General features: G+C 40.1%; 1 protein-coding gene across 2 annotated transcripts in view; it reads left to right on the top strand.

Moving 5' to 3' along the window:
- The window catches only part of LOC101855963, a 54,642-nt gene that overhangs the window by 22,503 nt on the left and 9,348 nt on the right, over nucleotides 1-22,791 (top strand). The window contains exons 6-9 of one of the 2 annotated variants that reach the window (XM_005103551.3): nucleotides 1,579-1,734; nucleotides 2,723-2,744; nucleotides 6,208-6,295; nucleotides 11,973-12,903. In XM_005103551.3, the coding sequence (XP_005103608.1) occupies nucleotides 1,579-1,734; nucleotides 2,723-2,744; nucleotides 6,208-6,295; nucleotides 11,973-12,461 (755 nt within the window). In that variant the 3' untranslated portion in view covers nucleotides 12,462-12,903. Of the gene's footprint in view, nucleotides 1-1,578; nucleotides 1,735-2,722; nucleotides 2,745-6,207; nucleotides 6,296-11,972; nucleotides 12,904-22,791 lie in introns of those variants that run through there. The other variant, XM_005103552.3, reaches the window with a different exon arrangement.

Raw genomic sequence — 22,791 nt, 5'->3', positions numbered from 1 at the left:
GGAGGATTATGCTTTGTTCTCTGAAATACCAACACTACATATATATGAGGATGGGGTCAAAGGTGGTTCTGGAAGGTCCTACTTCTGTTCTTATAAATCCTCTGTCATTCCTATCGATGTAAAAAAATATTGCACAGGTTTATTGCTCCTTGCAACACTGTTGGGATATTTAACTCTTTAAACCCAGAATTACTTGCCATGTATTGACGGAAATTTTTCCTGATCTCGTGAAAGACGTAACGGGGGATACACGTAAAATATTCATAAAGGGTAATACTGTGTTAAAGGGAAAGAGTAAGTAGTTTATACATTTCTCTGACACTTCCAAGTCAAAATAAATCTGTTTGGATTCACAAGAGATTGCATTAGCAGTAATTTTGAGTAATGCCTCATGCACCCTGTGATCTGACCGGATGCTGGGACCGTCCACTCAGAAACTCCTTGAGTTTCACTAGATGTTCCCATAGCTACTCAGGGTTATATTATAGAGTTTAGAGGCGGACCCCCAAATTTATTATCTAGTTTATGCAGTTACAAGCGCTGTAATACTGTTGTCAAGCTAAACTTATCATCCACCTCGGATAAGATCAAGCCAAATTGGAAAAGTCGTGTAAAGTGCTCTTTCCAAGAACTCAAATTCGGACCAAGCTGAGCCTCAAACGCCTTAACTGTCCATCTGTCTTGCTTTTTTCCCTGCACTAAATGACTCAATGTGTCTATGTGCTGCTGTTGATGGTTGACGGGTGCTTTGGTGTGGTTTACTCCTTCTTTCCTATCAAACATCCATGGTCCTTATCACCCCTCATTCTGTATTGAGTTTTTACTCTCTTATAACACCTGTAATCTTCGGCACTTCTATGCTATGACCTTATTGTGTTGCAAATGCCATAAAACTCTTATCAAAAACCAAAAACTGAGTTTCTTTTTACTCTGACAAACACAGCATGGGGGCTATTCGTCAGAGAGAGAGTTGAAACAAAATGTGACTCACTTTACGGCATTGCGTTTTCGTACATTTTACTTTATCTCTGATACCGATTCAACACCTACACGACATTGCAGTTTTGTACTTTTTTTATGTCCCTTCTACCAACTTAACACCAACACCAATTTTCACCATTGCAGTTTTGTACATTTTTCATGTCCCTTCTACCAACTTTACACCAGCACCAATTCTCCCGCCCCCCCCCCCCCCGGGCAGTGCTAAAGGGGGGACATTAAGCTGTTCTTGTACACAGTAGAATTGTAAATGGGCTGATTCATCGATGTCATGCTCATAACTGTGCCTAAACTGCAACAGGGAACTGCTGCTTTTTCTCTCCGAATCCTTACTATCGTCATTATTCCTCTACTTCTTTTGTATGTTTGTCACACTCTTGTGACCTCCTTTTTCCTGGGTGCCTTGAAGGTGGAAGCAGACTTTGTGCTACTTATGCTAGAGAGGTGAGCAGAATAAGTCTGATTCCCTGTAAGGACTTCTCTGTTGACATCCACCCCTTAGCACCAATATAACCGTATGCAGTGGTGAATGCCATAAAACCTCTACTAACCCCCCCCCAAAACCCAACCAATTTTCAGGAAGCAGTCCTGCCCCAAATCAAGGGAATCCGGACTCTGGGGAGTTGGGCATCGGCCCCATCATCGGCATAGTGATCGCCGTCCTGGGGGTGATCGTCATTGTCCTACTTCTCGTCTACTTCTGCTGGTACCGCAAGAGGGACAAGGAGGATAAGTGTAAGTACTGTCGAAATTGTCTGAGACGGCCACCCATCCCTGACGTGTAAAGTGGTTGTGGATGATTGGCAGGTGCTCTGGTGTGGTTTGCTCCTTTTTTCCTGTTAAACATATTTTTATGGTCCTTATCTCTCCTCCTTCTTTTTCGTGTTTGTTACTCACTTGTAACACCTCTAATCTTCCGCACTTTTATGACCTAATCGTATTGCAAGTGCTGTAAAATTCTGACTAAAGCAATGAAGTGGTTGTCTTACGTGGAGGTCTGAGATAATGTTGTTGTAATGTTTAAAAAAATCGAAATCCAAGGTGGGAAGTGGCTATTTGGACAAGTGATTGTCCTGAACAGGTGACCCTTAGAGCTGGTTTGCTTGTAATGGCCCCAAGATCTGGAACTCGCCTCAAGGGAATAAGATTTTTCAATTTATTCAAAAGTCAGCTCGAGTCATTTCTGTGTTTAGGTTATAGAAGTATTTTTATATTTTTAGTTGGAATGCAATGTACTGTTTTTGTGAAAATTGTGTTTAGGTTAGAGATATTTCTAGATTTTTGAAACGCAATGTACTGTTTATGTGCCGCTCCTAGGTTTTGTAAAGCGCTCAGAGAGGGACTGTGTTCTTTATTTGGGGTGGAGCACTATATAAATGATATGTATTCTTATGATTTTTATATTAATGTTTTTAAATATGTCGAATTACCATCCATTTTGTTTGAAAAAATGAAATTGTTAATCAGGCAACCCCTACCTCCTTCAGTGGCAAATATCTTGACTTCTGATTTTGATAAATAGATTTTTTTTAAATCAAAAGGGAGATAAATGTACAAACTTTAAGATGGATAACTCCACAGGGTGAAAAATTGATGAGTGCCTGATTCCAGTTTGTCCTGACACTTATATTTTGTCTTTGCGTCATTTTTACTGATACCAACGCGCAGACAGACAGTTTAGTGATAGAAGAAGTAACTTTCCCTTTCTCTTTTTCTTTGACAGATCGGGACACAGAGGACGGCCCGTAAGTTTTGATGTCTTGTCTTGTGTTTAACCCTGTGAACCCCAGTGGCACCCTGAGGGTGATTCACTAATATACCGTGTGGCACCCTGAGGGTGATTCACTAATATACCGTGTGGCACTCTGAGGGTGATTCACTAATATACAGTGTGGCACCCTGAGGGTGATTCACTAATATACCGTGTGGCACCCTGAGGGTGATTCACTAATATACCGTGTAACACTCTGAGGGTGATTCACTAATATACTGTGTGGCACTCTGAGGGTGATTCACTAATATACTGTGTGGCACTCTGAGGGTGATTCACTAATATACAGTGTGGCACCCTGAGGGTGATTCACTAATATACCGTGTGGCACTCTGAGGGTGATTACGCTTCATGTAGGGGTTAGGTAGCCATAGGGCACCAGGTGCAGGAGCTTGGCTGCCGCAGGGGGCCAGGGTTCAGAGGGTTAAGTTTGGTGTGTGCGTGCGTGAGAACGCCGCTGATAGATCGTACTTTTTTCCTTCCTTCTTCTGTTTCTTTCTTGCTTTTTCCCTATCTACACTAAATGACTCTTATTGTGCTGATGTGCTTCTCTTTACTCAAGCAAGTACTCAATCATTCTTTTTGTTGTAGAATTGATGCGGGCTGTTGGCGGGCGCTCTGGTGTGGTTTACTCCTTCTTTCCTTTCGGACATCTGCTAACTGTCCTTATTCTCCTTCTTTTTTTGTTGTTGTTAGTTTACTCTCTTGTAACACCTCTAATCTTTGGCACTTGTATGACCTAATTGTTTTGCCAGTGCCGTGAAAGGCTTACTAAAACAAAAAAAACCCCAAAAGAACAAATTTTAAAAACTTCATAAAATGGTGGAGGCACTTCACCACCTCAGAATTACAAAGGTCTATCCGCTCAGTACCTAATTTTTTAAAAATTGACGCAAAGAATTTTGAGTTTCACATGTCAAGTTCTTTTTAATGCAGTTCTTTGAATTTCTTGATAACGACTCCAAATAATCTTACAATTTTGTGGAGTAGATAGAACCTCAGTAATTGTAACAACTCCAGAGGCATAACACTCCTGTCCATACCTGGGAAAGTCTTTAACAGGATACTCCTTGAGAGAATCAAGCTGGCAACAGATGAGAAGCTCAGAGGAAACCAGGCAGGATTCCGCAAGAACGGATCATGTGTGGACCAGATGCTTTCGTGCGCATCATTGTTGAACAATCACTTGAATGGAATTCACCACTCGTGTCAACTTCATTGATTATGAAAAGGCATTTGACAGTGTGGACAGGGAAACTCTGTGGAAACTCATGTGCCCTTATGGAATACCTGCAAAAATCATCAAGCTTGTGAAGACCACCTATGATGGAACAAACTGCCAAGTCTTCCACGAAGGACCACTCTCAGAATGACTGGATCATGAAGGAAGCCACCTGAGGCAAACGCAATGGAATACAATGGATCCCTTGGCAGCAGCTGGATGACTTGGACTTCACCAATGACCTTGCACTGCTTTCTCACACACATGCTCAGATTCAAGAAAAGACCAAGGAACTCAACAGCCTATCAAGGAGTGTTGGCCTATGTATACACCCGGGCAAGTCGAAAGTAGTGAAGCTAGGAAACGTGTCAAGCCCTGCTGTGACAGTGGAAGACACTCCCCTAGAAGAAGTGGACTCCTTTACCTACCTTGGAAGTGTCGTCGATTGTAAAGGTGGAACTGAGGCAGATGTAAAAGCAAGAACCGCCTAGGCAAGGTCAGCATTCAAGCGATTATCAAAAGTCTGGAAAGCAAGCAACATCTCACTGCGCACTGAGATTCGACTCTTTAATTCCAATGTCAAGTCTGTGCTCCTCTACGGCTGCAGAACTTGGAAGACAACAAAGACTGTTCTGAATAATGTCCAGACTTTCATCAACAGATGTATGAGGAGTATTCTAATTATTAAGTGGCAGACGGAATAAGAAGTGAAGAGCTGTGGGAAAGGACAGGACAAAAGGATACAGAAGTAGAAATAGGACTAAGAAGGTGGCGTTGGATGGGACACACCTTCAGAAAGCTCAGCGGAAACATCACAAGACAGTCACTGCAATGGAACCCTAAGGGAGCACGAGGCAGGGGTAGGCCGCGGGAAACATGGAGGAGATGTGTGGAAAGGGACATGAAGAGATGAAGCTCACTTGGAACGAGCTAGGAAGGATGGCCCAGGACAGAGATAAATGGAAGGAGCTTGTATGTGGCCCATACCCTGCCAGGGGTGAAAGGCACTGATGATGATGATGATGATAGAACATGTGGTTTCTGACCTCATGGTTGTTGTAACTCCAAAAGGCCAAAAATGTCCTGTAATTCTAAGGTAGGGATTTTGTGGAATGACCCTGACCATTTTTTAAAAATCTTGTAGGGGGAACCAATTAGAAGAAAAGCGTTGATGGTGTTACAGTGTTTTTCCCATTTAAAAATAGTTTATAATGTGCAGTAGAAAGGCTGCAGAAAGAGGCGGGAGCCCAGAGGACGGGGCAAAGGGGAGGGGGCAGAAAGTGGAGATGAAAGCAGACAACAGAACATGGTTAGAGAGCAGGAAAGGAGGTGAAAGGAGAACATTTTAGAGAAGAATTATTGTCCAGACTTGAACCCGGGACCTATGGAATGAGAGGCAAGCACCATAACCTCTAGGCCACGAGAGTCCCACATTGCAAGTCTTGTACTAATAGAAAACAAAGAAGAGTAGAAATACATCAGGTGCTGTGGCAATCTGATATTGTAAGAACTGCTTTTTTTTGTCCTCAGAAACAATTTATTTACTTATCTATTAGTCTGACAAATCTAGATGACTGCTGGGGCACCAAGGATGATTTGGCTACATTTTTTCTCCATACTTCTCTTTTTTCAGCCTTTCAAAGAGCTTCACTCAACCTGTCTGTTCTGTTATGTTTTCTTCCCATCTCTTTTTCTCTCTGCCTTTCCTTCTCCCTCCTTGAACAGAGTCCTTTAGGATCGTCTTTGCAAGTACTGTCGATCTTGTTTTATGCCCATACCGTCTCGGTTTTGTGTTTTTTCCACAGTGGTGAGAAGATCGTCATAGGGCCCAGTGGCATGTCTGCCTTCAGCTGACAAAACACCTTTTTAAAAATTTACAACAGTTTCGAGTGTGACTTTTTGTCAGCGTAACCTTTTAAAAGAGGTTGTCCGAAATTTGAATTCTAATTTATAAAAAAAATATATCAGGTCACAGTTTCACTTAGATTTTTTCTCACAAGTTGGGTAACTGATCATGCTTTTGATTGAGAAAATCCCCCCCAAAAAAGTGGCGCCAAAAGTGAAAAAAAGGCTTTTGTTAACGGAAGGCAGATGTCTGATTCTGTTCCTCACTTCCCTATTTGTATCGTGATCTCTGTTGTAGGAGATGCTGCCCAGAAGTCTTTGAAAACATCTCATTTCTGTAGCTTGTATCTTTCCCTCTCTGTGTCCCCAGAAACAACACGTCAAATGACCCGTACGCCCCTCCTCCTGTGTTCTACACAAAACCCAACAAGACTGTGTCGGATGACAAAGATGAGAAGGTGAGTGACCTATTTCTGGTGTTGTGCCCAGCGTGTACCCTGGTTGTCCTTCTTGATTCCTGTTGTTTCCGTGTTGCTACCCTAGAATTACAAAGTTCTCTCTGTTCAGTACCTAGTTTAGTGAAATTTGACGTAAAACATTTAGAGTTTCACAACACATCAAGCTTTTACAAATGCAATTCTTTGAATATCTTGATACTGACTCCGAATAATCTTACCATTTTGATAGAACAGATAAAACATTTGGTTTCTGAACTCGTAGTCTTAGTAACTCAAAAAGGCCAAAAATGTCCGATAAAACTTTTTAATTCTGAGGTAGCGATGTATCTCGGGTGGGGTGAGGTTAAGCCATCACCGGTAGTGCCTACTTCTCGCTCTTTAAAAAAAAAAAATTCTTTAAAAAAAATTCCTTTGCTTAGCTCATTTTTTTTTCCGGCTCCTCATTTCATGTAACAAACCACAAGGTGGAAATAAGAATGTGAAGTAGTCTCCAAATCCAAATGAGATTTGGGGGTGGGGGTCGGAGGGGGGTTGCATTTTCAGAATAATTGAGATGTGAGGTAACTAGAGGTGAAGGAAAGAGTCCATCTTTCTTTTCAACAGTGATCCATATTAGACAGCAAGGAATGTTACTGGGAGTGGCCCCTGGCTGGCTGGTCTTACTTGTCCCTCTCTTGTTTTTCTTTTTGGAATGAGTGAGCTTTGGCATAACTGTATAATTGATAGATTTCCCTGGCCTAATTTCCAGTTTTTATTAGTGGAGTTTTCTATAGTTTTTTTATATTTTAGTTGTTGTAAATGGGACATCTGTGGTCCGAGAAATTCTGCTGGTGGTTGGAGGGGGGGCCACTGGTAGGTCCCCTACTTCTTTTCTCTCCCTCTGTTGTTTCTGTCTATTTGTCTTCCCTGTACTGAATGACGTAGTAGCATAGTGGGTAGGCCTCGTAATCGTGAGATTTGGGGTTCAGGGGTTCGAGCCTCAGCTCAGTCGGACGTTGTGTTCTTGCACAAGGCACTTTACACGAATTTCCCTACTTCGCTCGGTCTTTTCAGAGATGGATGTAAAACTCGGAGGTTCCATCTCTTAAATAATCTAAGTCTTGATAGGGGCATTAAACCTAGACCATTTTTACTGAATGAGTTATTGTGTCATTGCGCATCTCTTTACTTAAACAGTCAAACAACACAACATCCATAATTACAAATTGTCTCGACGCTGTGGAATCGGGAGCTTGTCGATTTTTGGGCATATGGAGTTACTGGTTCATTTGGCTTGCTTTTGGTGAATGAAATATCCATTCATCTTGAAAAGAAGTCTATATATCATTTTGTTGTTAAAGGAGATTAGGTAGGGCCACCTGGCGTCGGAGGCCACAAAATGGCTGTCAGAGTTTAATGATCACTAAAACTTGGATGTCCTTAAAAACTGCAAATTTTCGTGTTTTTTTTGGTGCATTTATCAACTTAAAATACAGGCTGAAGTGTCTTTTTAGATGGACTTAAAAGGTATTGAGCCTGAAGAATCCCCTAAATCTTTAATAATTGCCCAATGGCCAGAAAATTGCTGGCTTCTTTGATTTTATCATTTGGACGAGTGCCTGATTTTGCCACAATGACTCACAGTTGTCTCTGCGCACTTTCCTCCCTCCTTCTCTGTTTTCACTCAAGCCACCTCGCGCAGCGTCGTATGTCTACATTGTCGTGGGTGGTTGGCGGGTGCTCTGGTGTGACTTGCTCCTTCTTTCCTTTCAAGCTCCTTTCATCCTTATCTGTCCTCTTTTTTTTTTCTTTCCATGTTACTCTCTCTAATCTGAGGGAGTTGTATGACCTATTTGTGTTGTGTTATTGTAAAACTCTAGCTCAGACAAAATGAAAGTGTGGGTGGTTGGCGGGTGTTCTGGTGTGGTCTGTTTCTTCTTTCCTATCAAACATCTACCGTCTTTATCTCCCCTCTTTCTTTTTTGTGTTTGTTACTCTCTTGTAACACTTCTAATCTTCGGCACTTATATGACCTTATTGTGTGTTGCAAGTGCCGTAAAACCCTTACTAAAACTAAAAACAAAATGAAAGTGTACATTGTTGTGTAGCTTGATGCTGCTCTGTAGACAGATCGCTACCTCAGAATCTCAAAGTTCTATACGCTGAGTACCTAATTTTGAGAAATTTTACATAACAAAAAATTTTGAGTTTAACATCATGTCAAGATTTTTCAAATGCAATTTTTTAATGAGACTGAACATTCTTATGAATTTGATAGAGCAGATAGAACATTTGTTTGTCGATCTCATAGTCTTGTAAATTCAAAATGGTTAAAAATGTCAGATAGAACTTTGTAATTCTGAGGTAGCGAGATGTTCCTGCAACTTCTCAAATATACCTGTAGATTTTCCAGTACCAGATAATTGGACCGGCATTAGTGGTGTAGCGGTCAGGCATTTTAATTTATTGCTGTTGCATGCAGCAGACCCGAGTTCGATTCCCGGGGGGGGCGAATTTTTATAGAGTGCCTCTGTCTTTTTTGTGGGATGTTGTATCCCTCTCTTCCCAGGTTGGAATCCCGCCTCCTAAATGATTTAAATTGTGTTGGTGGGGATGTTGAATCACCTAGATTTAACCCATTGCACCTGAGCTACGAGTATGTTCGTAGCTGTAGCACGCTTCCGTTCACCGAACTACGAGAATAGTCGTAGCAAAATACCAGTCCACAAAATCTAGTCCGAACCACTTATCCATGTTTCTATTGGAAATAGGTCACTTGTAGCTTATAAAAACTTTTGCTAGCTTGTTTCGATCCAGTTTTTCGCCGAGTACGAGTTCGTTTTGTTGTTTTGTCACCACAAATCATGGCGAGAAAGCGAGAATTGAAATCTTCATGGGCGAGAAGAAGAAAAAAACAGCCACAAACAACAACAGTGCCACGGCTATTTTTGTGTTGATTAAAATACATGAACCATATTTTTTGTTTTGTTTTAGGCCTAAGCGGCAAAGAAAGTGAAAAGTAAGTGTAAATATAGAAAAACAAGGCGATCGGATTGATTTTAGTGCCTTGAAAACTTCGAAGAAAAGCTAGATTCTAGGTCTAGACCATAGATTTACTATAAGTTGCTATGGCTAAATCGAGTGGCGATGAGTTGAAGTCGAACAAAGAATATGATATTTTCTCTGCTCTTTCCTTCATCTTTCTCTCTAATAATATTAAAAGAACATTTAAAGTAAAATCCAAGTGAAATTTTATATTGATAGCGTAAATAGTTTGGGCACGATGCATGTCTAAGGTTAGTGTGTCGAGTTCAGACCGATTTTTTTTCCCTTGGCTCGCAGCAAGCCAGGTGGACACAAGTACACTGCCGTGGCAATGCAGGGTGAATTGGATTTTTTTAAAGACAGATAATTGGTTGTTACTGTCACACAATACCGAACATTTAAGTCATGAAATCATTGGAATGGAGGGCTGCATACTAGCTATTCGAAAAGATTCTTTAGTGTGATTTGTCAACATGTTGTGTGATGAAGTCCTAATAATGATTTCTTTTTGATTTTTTTGTTTTCTATTTCTGAGCTTTCCTATCTGAAAACAGGTTCTCTGGTGTGGTTTGCTCCTTCTTTCCTATCTAACGTTTGTCGTCCTTATCTCTCCTCCGTCTTGTTTGTATTTGTTACTCTCTCATAACACCTCTAATCTTTAGCTTTTGTTTGACCTTATTGTGTTGCAAGTGCCGTAAAACACTTCGCGACCTCAATGCTTTCTTGTCATATTTCCATTTTTTTTTTTTTACATTGAAAATGTGACTTTTTCTTAACGCAAATAATTTGTGACCGTTTCATGACCACACGGGTGGTGTCACAAAAAATTAATAAAGAAGCATCTTTATTTGATAAAACCCCATGTGTGGCATGCAGAAATGTTCAGAATACAAAATACTATTCTTTGATACCAGAAAAAGGGTTGAAATGTAAGCAGTCGGGGGGGAAGACTAGAGGACAGTGATGCAAAGAAAAGAGAGCAATAGATAAGTGGGCTCTGCGTCAAAACACAGGAGATCGTCTGCTGCAGGCTGAATCTGTTAGCGTTCACTCTTTGTTATGAACTGTTTTCACTGTTATTAAAAATGGAGATATGACAAGGAAGCACTAAGGTCGCGACTTACTAAAACAATTTCCTATCTGAGCATTTTCATGGTTATTGTTCTCAATGCATTGGCTCTCTCTCTCTCTTTTTGTCTCTCTCTCTTTCTTTCTTTCTCTCTCTTTCTCTCTCTCTCTTTCTGTCTGTCTGTCTGTCTGTCTGTCTGTCTGTCTGTCTGTCTGTCTGTCTCTCTCTCTCTCTCTCTCTCTCTCTCTCTCTCTCTCTCTCTCTCTCTCTTTTCATTCCTTTCTTTCAATTCATCCCTTTACCCCTTCACCCCTCTCTCTCAAGTCCTGAATTTTTCTTTTGTGTAATATCCTCTCTCCCTTTCTCTCTATCTCTTCCCTCCAGTCAGTAGAGGACTGTTGTAAATAGACCCTCCGTACACTAGTAGATAGTGTCCCATTATCTAATGAAATGACGGGCTTTGAAAATTAAATTATTTTTATCATGCGTCTGAGATTAGTGATATTTCATTTTCGTCTCCTTTTTTTCACCGTTTTTCCAATTCTTTACCGTTACCTGGACTAGCAGATGTTTTTGGGCAATCCTGGACAGCCCAGTTTGTGGTTGGCGGGTGCTCTGTTTGTATTCGCTCCTTCCTTTCTCGTCAAACATCTATTGTCCTTAACTCTCCTCCTTTTTTTGTGTGTTTGTTACTCACTTGTAACACTTCTAATCTCTGGCACTTATATCACCTAATTGTGTTGCAAAGTGCTGTAAAATTTTTAATAGAACAAATAGGACGACCCAGGCTCAACCTCTTTCTCTCTCCCTCTGTTGTCTCTGTCGTAAGTTTTTCCAAGCACTAAATGCGGTAGATACTGTGTGGATGCTCTACTCCTGAGCTTAGTTGGACGGCAGCAGGTGTGTGTGACCATGTGATGTAGATTGCTTCCTGCATTGTTTTTAGATGTGTTGTTTCCACCCTCAGGTCTGAAAGGCACTGGCAAGAATATTTTTAAAAAATTAAAAAGTATATATATGGGCTCAGTCAAGAATAATTTTATTCAGCAAAATGAATAAAAGTTAATTGCATGATATATGTACTAGTCGTTTTAATTTTTTAAAATTGATACCCCTAAAAAATTTAGGTTCAGCAGTGATATTTTGGTCTTCCATGTAAAATAATTTTAAATATTTTTTTTGTGCCGCTCAAATCTTGAAAGTTTTATTTTAAGTTGAGAAATGAGTCAATGTAAGAAGAAGGTTGAGTTATTTTAGACAGAAGGATTTAATGGGCTCATACATGTAGATTTATGAAATATCCTAATTTTCTCAGTTTTTTCTTGAAAAATCTGAATGGTCTAAAAATCCCTGGGAGAGAGATAGATGAAGAGGCAAAGGGGTGGATGGAGAGGCAGGGGATGGATGGAGAGGCAGAGGGGTGGATGGAGAGGCAGGGGGTGGATTTTCAGCAGTACTGCTTGTGTCAAAGAACCCTTTTTTTTTCTAGAGATAAAAGCCTAAGAGTCCAGCAATAATGCTCAGTGAAATTAGGGTCGGCTTCCCAAGCACTAAGTTGCTAACGTTCTTGCCTCTGCCTTTCAGACCCACGGCAAGGATTATGACTCTGGCAACTCGAGAAGAAGCAAAGATCCTTATGATGACGCGGCTTACAGCAGTCGGGGTCAGGACGATTACGAGGACCGGCACAAAGACCAGGACGCTCGTCCTCGGGCCAGGCCGCGGTCAAGGGATAGAGGGGACACGCGCCGGAGCCGAGATTACGACAGCCGCCAAGAGCGCGGTGCAGGGGAGCCGAAATATTACGAGGACGAGGGGCGGGCATATGCCAGCACAGATATCTCGCGGAGTGAGGATGAGTCTGCAGATAACCAGACCCGCTACAAGCCCAAGCCCAAGCGCAGAAGCCGAGCTGCGGAGCGAGATGCAGAGCAGGAGAAACCTCTGCACTATGCCGAGCTCGATCTGCCTCCGTCCCGTGGGGCAGACTCTGGGGGTCGCAGGGGGAGGGATCGGGACCGTGAACGGGATCGGGGGCGGGACCCTGTGGAGTATGCTTCCATCCGTGTGTAGACACAGATTTGATGCAGCACAATCAGCATTGTTTTATCTCTATGCCAAAAGCCACAGGTGGAAAACAAATCTTAGTTGCGCGGCTTGTTCGCTATCAATAAGTATTTCGTATCAAATCGGAGAACGTTTTAAAAGTTATCGAAATAGTGATCAACATTTACAGCCAATTCTTAGAACTTTCTTTTGCAACAAAAAGAAAGAGAACCTACAAAAAACAAACCAGCGGATGTTTACCTGTATATGCGCTTAGTGACCAATTGCTGATGTTTCAGCTGATGCAGCTGGTAGGTTGTGGCTAAGTGTTGCTCTCCCAAAGATGTGTTAGGTAACTTTTTTTCGAAAGTAGACTAAGCTATATTGTCTCTACTTATTTTGTTTCGAGGTATGATATTCTAATGATGGGTTGTCTGTCTTACTATTTTTGTAAAAAAAAAAAAGAAAATGGTGTGAATTGTCTTAACAAGATTTTTATGTAAACTTTTAGGCGTCCTGTTCTGTTAAGGAAAGTTGTTAAGGTCAGGTTGTTTTCCTTTGTTTTGAGCTTTGTCAATGCAATAGTGGGTTAATTTTCTATTTTTAGAATATCGAAGGCTCATTCTTATACTGGGATTTTGTTTGAATTTCTAGGCCTTGGAAGGTGTAGACAATTGACAACTTTCAGTGGGCTTAGAGCTAGGAAGTTGAGTCAAAATAAAGTAAGGGTCGGTAGATTTTAATTTTGTAAGACAACCGAAATTGTCCAAGATGGTCACCTATTGTCGAGGAGAAAAGTTTTTGTCTTAGACATTTGATATCTTGTACAGTGTCATGGTGAAATCAGATGCTCGTCAAATTTATAAAACCGAAGTAATCCACATTTTTCCGTTCTTTTGGCAATTTTTATCAAAGTTTTCTTTATTGGTTCAACATATTTTATGTCCATTTAAAAACATATTTCTGTGTGGATGTTACTGAAAACCATTGAAGAACAGAAAGGCTTGAAAATGTAATTTTGCAGTTTCCAAAGACTCTCAAACTTCGGAAGTCACCTATCTTTGGCAACCATTTTGTTGCTAATTTTACCTGTGAAGGAGGCGACACCCCCCTTGACTTGTATCTAAAAAACCTTGATTAAGGTTATAAAAAAAAGTAAACTTTCAGTCTCCAAAGACTATTAAGTTATAAAAATCATCAAACTCCCCCCCCTCCCACCTCCTTCAATCACAAATATCTCGACTTCTATTAAAGATAGACAAGTATTTTTTACATCAAAAGCAAGCCTTAAGATGATACCAATAACTTTACATGCCCGAAAATTGATGACCGCCTGATTCCACTGTGCTGTGGCACAGATTAGTATACCCCTCGCTGTAGAAGATGGTTGACTTTAGGCCTGATTCCACTGTGCTGTGGCACAGATTAGTATACCTCTCGCTGTAGAAGATGGTTGACTTTAGGCGACATCTTCTCTAGAATCTCTTTCATTAACGATGACACACGTTCCATATTCATGAAGTAACATCTTAGTGCAAAGTTCTGGGGGACGAAATGTTTTCCCTGTGTTCAAGCGTTCGTACTGAAATATATGCTCGTATTACTGTGGTGGGTGACGTACTTACTTTACTTTCCATCTAGCGCTCATTCCATGAGGTGTAGTGGTAAGGTGGAGACGTCGGGTCTCAACAAACTGAAAAACCTCCTGGAATTAAAAATTGCGAGCTTTTTAGAGTGTCCCTCGCTCTATCAGTCCACCTCTTTCTAGCGGGCTATTCATGGGTTGTAGGCTCTTAGTGCTGTTCGGTTAATAAGCATTTCTTTATGATGGGAAGACACTATAGTATTAATCTAGTCCTCATTCTTTAGCTTATTCAAGAAGCTGCTTGACCTACATATCGTGAAGTTGAAAGGAAAGATAGTGCTGCACAGATGCATTTTGTCTGTTCATTTCTCCTCTTTTTTTTTGCGGGTTGCTGGAGGGTGCCACTAGAAGGCCCCGCTTCTTTCCTTTCCCTCTGTTGTTTCTGTCTTTCTGTCTGTCTGACCTTTTTCCCAGCACTATAAAACCATTATTGTGTCAATGTGCTTCTTTTTACTCAAACAAAGAAACAAATAGACAAGGTGGCAGTATGTATAATTTTATGCACACCGGTACCATTGACTGTTATCACTGCCTACGGTACAATGGTGTAATGCTTAAGCCTTGCACTGTTGCATGCAGAAAATGCGAGTTTGATTCTGGTGTGGGTATGTCATTTTATTGAGTTACTGTTACTTCTTCTTCTGTCTGCTGGGAATGTTGTACCCGACTTATCCTGAACTGGCTCTGTGGGTGGTTGGCTGGTGCTCCTTCTTTCGTATCAACCATCTGTCTTCCTCATCTCTCATCCTTTTTTTTGTGTTTGTTATTCTATTGTAACGCCTCTAATCTTCAGCATTTATGTGGCCTTATGGTGTCGCAAGTGCTGTAAAATGCTTACTAAAACTAAGACTAAAGAACTCCCTGACAGCCAGGGTGGAGGCAATGCGCTTCATAAATGATTTAAATTGTGTCGATTCATTGCATTCATTGTATATAGCATGTGATTGTAGGATGCTGATTTTTGGGGGAGAATGAAATCAAAAATGTGGTAGCTTTACTATGGCAAGATTCCTCAGTAATATAACTTTGACTGGGAGAATTTTTACACAAGGGGTCCAAGTTCTATGTGGTCATTTTACATACATTCCAACTTTGATCTATTAAAAGTATTTTTATACCTTTATTCGTATGAATTCCTCGTACTGGTGTGAAAGGAGTTTACAAATTATTTTTAAATTTTATGGGAAACTAGGCCTGTTTTGCTGTTTTTTGCCTGACTACAGTGAGCTGTGAGGATGTTGGAAGCTTGGTGATTAGGCGGTAATCGTGAGTCGAGTGCTGGATCGGGGGTTCGAACCTCAGCTCAGTCTGACATTGTGTCCTTGGGAAAGATACATTACAGGAAATTCCTATTTGGCTTGGTCGTTTCTGGGATGGGTGTTATACTTGGAGGTCCCCCCTCTTAAATAACCTGCTAGTGTTGATAGGGGCGTTGATCCTCTATTCCAGTGGGTGATTGGTGGGTGCTGGTGCGTAGTTTGCTCCTACTTTCCTATGACATGTCTGTCGTCCTTATCTCTCCTCTTTCTTTTTTGTGTTTGTTTCTCTCCTGTAACACCTCTAATCTTTGCTAATTGGAAGACCTTACTATGTTACAAGTTCGGTAAAACGCTTACTACAACAAAATCTATACCGTTTCACCATTTTCTCAGCAAGCCGAAAGCAACAATTCTGAACGCTTTTATTTGAGTCTCTTTTTTTTCTGTGCCGGTATGAACTGCAAGAGGACGTGAATATTAAGTTCTGAAAAAGTGTATACTGTTCCCTTATTGCCAATTGAGAAAACCACACACAAATAATTTGTTAACTGTATTGTAGTTTGAGGAGCACTTTGCTGAATCGTTTTGTACTGTTTATATCATGAAAAAATGGGTGCATTGTTTTGGATTGCTGAATAACATTCCATTCCATTCTCAGACGTCTGTGGTGTTGTAGTTAGGCTCTATGCCATTGCGTGCTGAAGACACAAGTTTGGTTCCTGTATAGGAAATATTTTTATTGAATTTCTGTCTATATTCTGGGATAGTGCACTGTTTCGTCAAGTTTATATGAATAAACGTCTATTTCAGTAAATGTTTCGCGTGCCTTAACAAATGAGAGATCTGTCACAAATCTTTTTATTTATAATGTTGTGAGTAGAAACAGATTCATTATGTTCGTCCCTTTTTTTTCCACTAAAATTGTGTGAAGAAATTAAATGAAATAAGGTGCAAATCTTTCTTCTCAAAGAAAGAGTCTCCAGAGTGCATGTATGCATGACAAAGAATTTATCAAGAACTTAAAAGTTGGACAAGTTTCTGTAGTGTTCTGCGTGGTGTGGTTACACGCTTATTGAAATGAAAGGATCAATAGGATCAATGTTTGTTATTGTTTTGTTTTTGTAAAGTGTTTTACGACGCTCGCAACTGCATAGGTCATATGAGCGCGCGGGACACACCTAATATTTTCAGTTGGTAGGAAATTTTGAATTTTGTCCGGGTGGCGGCCGAAGCCTACTCTTATCGATTTTAGACCACCAAGGGATCTTTAACGTGCGCAACTTGCACACGGGCCCTCCGAGATTTTTCGCCCTTGTCCGAGAAGGCTAGGTGTAGATCTTTCCTACCAGAAGATCAGGGGTGTGGCAGAAAGACAGCCGTAAGGGGGGGCCAAGGAGAAGCAGTAGAAAGGCTGCAGAAAGAGTCGGGAGCCCAGAGGAGGGGGCAAAGGAGGTGAGGGGATGGGGGCAGAAAGTGGAAATGAAAGCAGACAACAGAACATTGCTAGAGAGCAGGAAAGGAGTTGAAAGGAGACAATTTTAGAGAAGAAAATTTTTTGGTCGCTACCCGGATTCTAACCCGGGACCTTTGAATGAGAGGCCAACACCTTTCCTCTAGGCCACGAGAGCCCCCGGATCCATGTTTGCCTGATAGAAGTACTTGAATGTCTGTAAAAATATGAGCTATCTTTGAACAAATGTCCTCATTTCTATTGTCGAAGGTTGTGCCAAAATGTAGTTGAAGTGCCATGTTACAAAGGTTGTTTTATTTCAAAGGCAGAGGGTTTGTCTTACTCCTTTAGTTCTATTTTTGTTTCTTTTCTAATGTGGATCTTTTGTGTGTGCTTGTTCAGTTTGGTTTGTGTAATTTGCGAGTCTTCAGGCAGATGTAGGATGCTAACTGCTGGTTGGTCCTCATTTTCTTTTCTTTCCTTTGTGTTGTCTTTGTCTATCTGTCTTAACTTTTGCCCGCACTAAATAACTGTAATTGTGTTCATATCATCGATCATTACCAAGCTGTTCAAATGTACTAAGCCTAGTAAGCAATATTTTACAACAAGAGAGAGAAAAAGTGTTTCATTCAGGGATACCAAATCTCCGGTTTTTCCATTTTTTTCATACACTTGCAAAGGAAAAGGAAAAGGGGGATGTAAGAGTAATGTTTTTGTTTGCTCGTTTGAAAAGTTTTGGTTTGTTTTAGGTGAGAAATCATTTGGCATCCCTGTTCATTTCTAAGTGGCATCGTTGGCCTGTGGGTGGTTGGCGGGTGCTCTGGTGTGGTTTGCTCCTTCTTTCCTCTTAAACATCTATCGTCCTTATCTCTCCTCCTTCTTTTTTACGTTTGTTGTTACTCTCTTGTAACACCTCTAATCTTCGGCACTTATATGACCTTATTGTGTTGCAAGTGCCGTAAAACTCTTTACTAAACTAAACTAATCGTTGGCCTAGTGGTTAGGCTCCCATACTTGCATCCGTAAGGTCATGGGTTCGAATCTCATCAGGGGCCCCAAACGTTGTGTCTTTGGGAAAGGCACTTGTCTCCAATTTTCTTCACTTCACCCAGGTGGGAATGGATACCCAGCTAACTAGACTGTGAAAGGTCTTGTCAGTTTGTTAGTGTTTGAGCTCTTAATCAGCTGCTTGCTCTGTATGTTTTCCGGGAAGCTGAGAATGTTTCTGAGTGTTCTATGGTCTGTTGGGGTAATAATAGTGTGTAAAACGCTTAGAGCTTGTAGTTGAGTGGTGGTATGCGCAATACAAATTCTATTTATTATTATTATTATTATTATTACTATTGTTTTAACAGTTGTGCCGAAATAATGTATCATTTCTTGCTTTTTTTTTACATTTAAAATTTGCATTTCGATTAAATATTTCTTGAGCACATGCAGTCGGAACCACAGGTCAAAACTGCCGTCAAAAGAATTTTGAATGTTTTTGGCATGGTACATTTGAATTGTTGACCGATGATATGCTTCTCTTGATGCTAAAAATAATTTAGCAAATCACGGAATGTAAGGCTGCTGTGTAAGACCACTATACACCCATTCTGAATTTGAAAAGTGTCGTTTGATGGAGTGGCGAGTACTCTGGTGTGGTTTGCTCCCTCTTTCATTTCAAACATTTGTCATCCTTATCTCCCCTCCTTCATTTTTGCGTTTGCTACTGTCATGTAACACCTCTAATCTTCAGCACTTATATGACCTAATTGGGTTGCAAGTGCCGTAAAACTTTACTAAAACAAGAAGTCTTATATTACACTCAGTAGTAGAAATGCGTATGCATTTTCTTTTTCATCTAACTCAAACTTTGGTTCTAAATATGCGAATTCATATATAGTGAAAAGGGAGTTGATTTTATCTGCTGAGTAAAATATGTGATCCCATTATTAAGGAAAAGTGTCTCTTGCACTAAGACTGAATAAACGGTTTCGAACCGAGCCGATCGTATATTAACCTAGTCAGTTAAATGTTCGCACTTTTTATACTGTTTGTATAGATGTAAGAGAGTTGGATGTAACAAGTTTTGTTTTTTTACCTTGTCCTGTTCTGTTTTTTGTTTTTATTATTTTTTATTTTTTATAATTTATTTTAAAAAGATTTTTCATTTTGAAATGTTACTAATGTCTTGTGCTTTATTTTGACTTTTTATGTGAATAGTCTGTTGAAAGAATGAACCCCCATTGTGTTAAAATTTGTTTTTTTCTTTAAAAAGAGTTGTTTCCATTTATATGAGGGGAGGGGGATGAGGTTGTAGTTGTTTCCTGTCTCCTCTATTTTGCTACCCCAGAATTACAAAGTTCTATCCGCTCAGTAACTAGTTTCTCTTTCACATGTCATGATTTTTCGAATGCAATTCATTGAATATCTTTCCAATGACTCTGAATATTCTTATTATTTTGACAGAGCAGATAGAACATTTGGTTTCTGACCTCTTGGTCTCAGTAACTCAAAAAGAGCAGAAATGTCAGATAGAACTTTGTAACTCTAAGGTAGCAATTTGTTAGTGCACACTGCTGGTGCCAAGCATTTGTTGCTTACTATGCAACCTCCGGGGCGGTGCTACTGACTGAAGTTTTTTTAGGCCATTCCCAAAGGGGGAACATTAACCATGTTCTTGTGCACAGTAGAATTGTAATTGTAAAAGGGCTGATTCATCAATGTCATGCTCATAACTGCCTGAACTGCAACAGGGAACTGCTGCTTTTTCTTTCCGAATCCTTACTATCGTCTTTTTTCCTCTACTTCTTTTGTATGTTTGTCACACTTTTGTGACCCGTTATTTCGGGGGGGCCTTGATAGTCAAAGCAGATTTTGTGCTGTTGAAGCTAGAGAGGTGAGTAGAATAAGCCTGATTCCCTGTAAGGACTTCTCTGTTGACATCCACCCTTTTGCGCTCATATGACCTTATGCAGTTGTGAGCGCCGTAAAACCCTCTTCTAAAAAAAAACAACTGTACTAAAACAAAAGCTACTATGCAATAAACATGTGAAAATATGTAGTGTGGTAGTTGTTGGCTGTCAGAATCAGGTGGTTTAAGTTAAAAACTTATTTTTCTGAACATTTGGTATTGTGATCATCTTTGTCTGTACTGCCTTAAGACACTGAGAGGGCAATGATAAAAAAATAAATTGAGAAAGTTGTGAGTCAAATCCTCATCTATAGAGAAAGAGCTTACTTGTTCTTTTTGTGTATCCATCTAAAGTTATTATAGGCTCCTTTCTTTGCCAAATAGTGATTGGAGGGTGCTCTGATGTGGTTTGTCCAGGGCAGTGCTACTGACTGAAATGTCTTTAGGCCATTCCCAAAGGGGGACATTTCTCGCTCTTATGCACAGTAGAATTGTAAATGGGCTGATTCAACAATGTCATGCTCATAACTGTGCCTGAACTACAACAGGTCATTTTCCTCTATTTCTTTTGTATGTTTGTCACTCTCTTGTGACCCGCTATTTCCAGGGTGCCTTAATAGTCGAAGCAGACTTTGTGCTGTTGAAGCTAGAGAGATGAGCTGATTACGACCTATTCTCTGTAATGACTTCTCTGTTGACATCCACCCCTTAGCACTCTTATGACCTTATGCTGTTGCGAGCGCCGTAAATCTTCTACTAAAACATAAAACAAATGATGTGGTTTGTTCCTTCTTTCTTATCTTATCAAACATGTCTCGTCCTGATCCCAGCTCCCTCTTTTGTCCGTTTGTTACTCTTTTGAAACACCTCTTATCTTCGTCACTTGTATGGCCTAATTGTGTTGCAAGTGCCGTATTCCTGTGAAACAAATAGAGTACCAGAGGTGGATGGAGGTCTCCTTTGTCACTTTTTTATCCCACCAGGTAGTTTTTGTGTATTTTATTTTTCAAGTGTATTAGAGGCGTATTTGGGTTTACTTCTCATTACATAAATCAAAGAGCTGTGGTTATCATGAGTCGAAATATCGGATCCTGTTGGCTAAAGGTTGCACCTGTTGTGATCCTTGTCTTCTACTTCTCTTCAGTGTCACTTATGTCCAGATCAGTTTGCGGGTGGTTGGAAGGTGCACCGTTTTGGTTCTATTTGTCTTGCTTTTTCCCTTCATATAATGACCGTTATTGTTTTTATATATTTTTCTTCACTCGAACTCAAACTCAAAACCAGATCTAGTTTGTGATGGCATGTAGCGGCCCTCAAACTGTTTTGAGTCTGACTTTAAAAGACGTGTCACTGGGTTTTAACAACTTTGTCAGTTTGTTTATGTTTACTAAAAGTATTCATTTGTGGGCTTTGTCTTCCAAACGGTCTCTGTGATGCACGGAGGTTGTGATTTTGCCCCTGGTTTAAAAAAGAAGAAAAGAATCAAAAATACATTCTCTATTGACTATATGTATAGATTGTGATTCAGTGCTATTTTTTAAAAGTCTATATTGTTTAAGGAAGTCTATCGACTTAATGGATTTGTGTATAAGTATTGAAATTTTTTGTCAATTGTTCTGGGTGGTAAAAGTGCGAGCATTGAGGGAGTGCATTAGTTCTGTGGTGATGTTCCATGTATGATGTTTTTTTTACATCCACCATTTTTTTGTTTGTTCAGTTTTTTTTTGGGTGTTTCTTTCCGTTGTCTGTATTCAACCTGCAGAAATTTCTTGCCATATCAAACTTGAATCATAATTTTCATACACTTGCTATAAAAATAAACCAGAATAATAATTTTTTTCGTATATATATATATATATATATATATATATATATATACGGTATATATCATAAATGAGGACGTTGGAATGAGATGAGCTATGGCATATGTGTATTATTGATCGATTTCCCAGCCCTAATTTTCAGGGGATTTTTTTTTTTTTCTTTGGGGGGGGGGGGGGGGGTTGGTTTGGTCAGTGAGACATCTTTGATCTGAGAAATGGAGCAGGTGGTTGGAGAGCGCCACTGGTAGGTCCTACTTCTTTTCTTTCTCTCTTTTGTTTCTGTCTGTCTGTCTGTCTTGCTTCTTTCCTTCTCTAAATGACCGTGGGTGGTTGGCGGGTGCTCTGGTGTGGTTTGCTCCTTCTTTCCTATGAAACATCTATCGTCCTTATCTCCCCTTCTTCTTTTTTTATGTTTGTTACTCTTGTAACACCTGTAATCTTCAGGCGCTCATATGACCTTATGCAATTGCGAGCGCCGTGTAAAACCTCTACTAAAACTGAAAAAAACTAACTAAATGACCGTTACTGTGTTGATGAGCTTCTCTCTACTAAAATAAAATCCCCCCCCCCTGAAAAATACAGCTATGATAGATGCATGTGGGTGGTTGTTGGCGGGTGCTCTGGTGTGGTTTGCTCCTTCTTTCCTATAAAAAATCTTATCATCTTTATCTCCCCTCCTTCTATTATGTGTTTGTTACTCTCTAGTAACACTTCTAACCTTCGGCACTTAAATGACCTTATTGTGTTGCAAGTGCAGTAAAACTCTTACTAAAACTAAACTATAGATGCATGGGGGGGGCTAGGAAAAGCCCTTTGAAAAAGTGTGTGTACAGTGTCATTGGGCAAAATGTGATTGCTCACAAATTCTGAGTTTTAAAAACACAAGAGTCCAAAGCGATACAACATTCGAATAGCATAACTCACCTTTCCTTCGCCTCATTTAGTCCATTTGTATGTTAACGCACTTGAATTTAAACATTTTGCTATCAAATCGGTGTTGGTACCGAAGATATGTACAAATAATGTTTTTGTGAATTATTTTTTTTCACGTTTTGAAATGAAAAGGTCCGTTAAGTCTCTTTTCATATTATGCAAAGTCACAGTAGATCAGGATTTGCTGTAGCTTGTACATATTATGTTTTGTTAATATCATTATTATTTCCAGATTCTTATACTTCCAAATCAGTGAGCCATTGACAACACACTCACACTCACACTCACACTCACACTCACACTCACACTGTCCATTTGCTTTAAACAGATGTAGCTTTATATATATAT

This window comes from Aplysia californica, unplaced genomic scaffold, assembly GCF_000002075.1.
Source record: "Aplysia californica isolate F4 #8 unplaced genomic scaffold, AplCal3.0 scaffold00379, whole genome shotgun sequence".
Taxonomy (NCBI): Eukaryota; Metazoa; Mollusca; class Gastropoda; order Aplysiida; family Aplysiidae; genus Aplysia; species Aplysia californica.
Note: the sequence above shows the minus strand (reverse complement) of the source record. Positions and strands in the feature narration are given on the sequence as shown.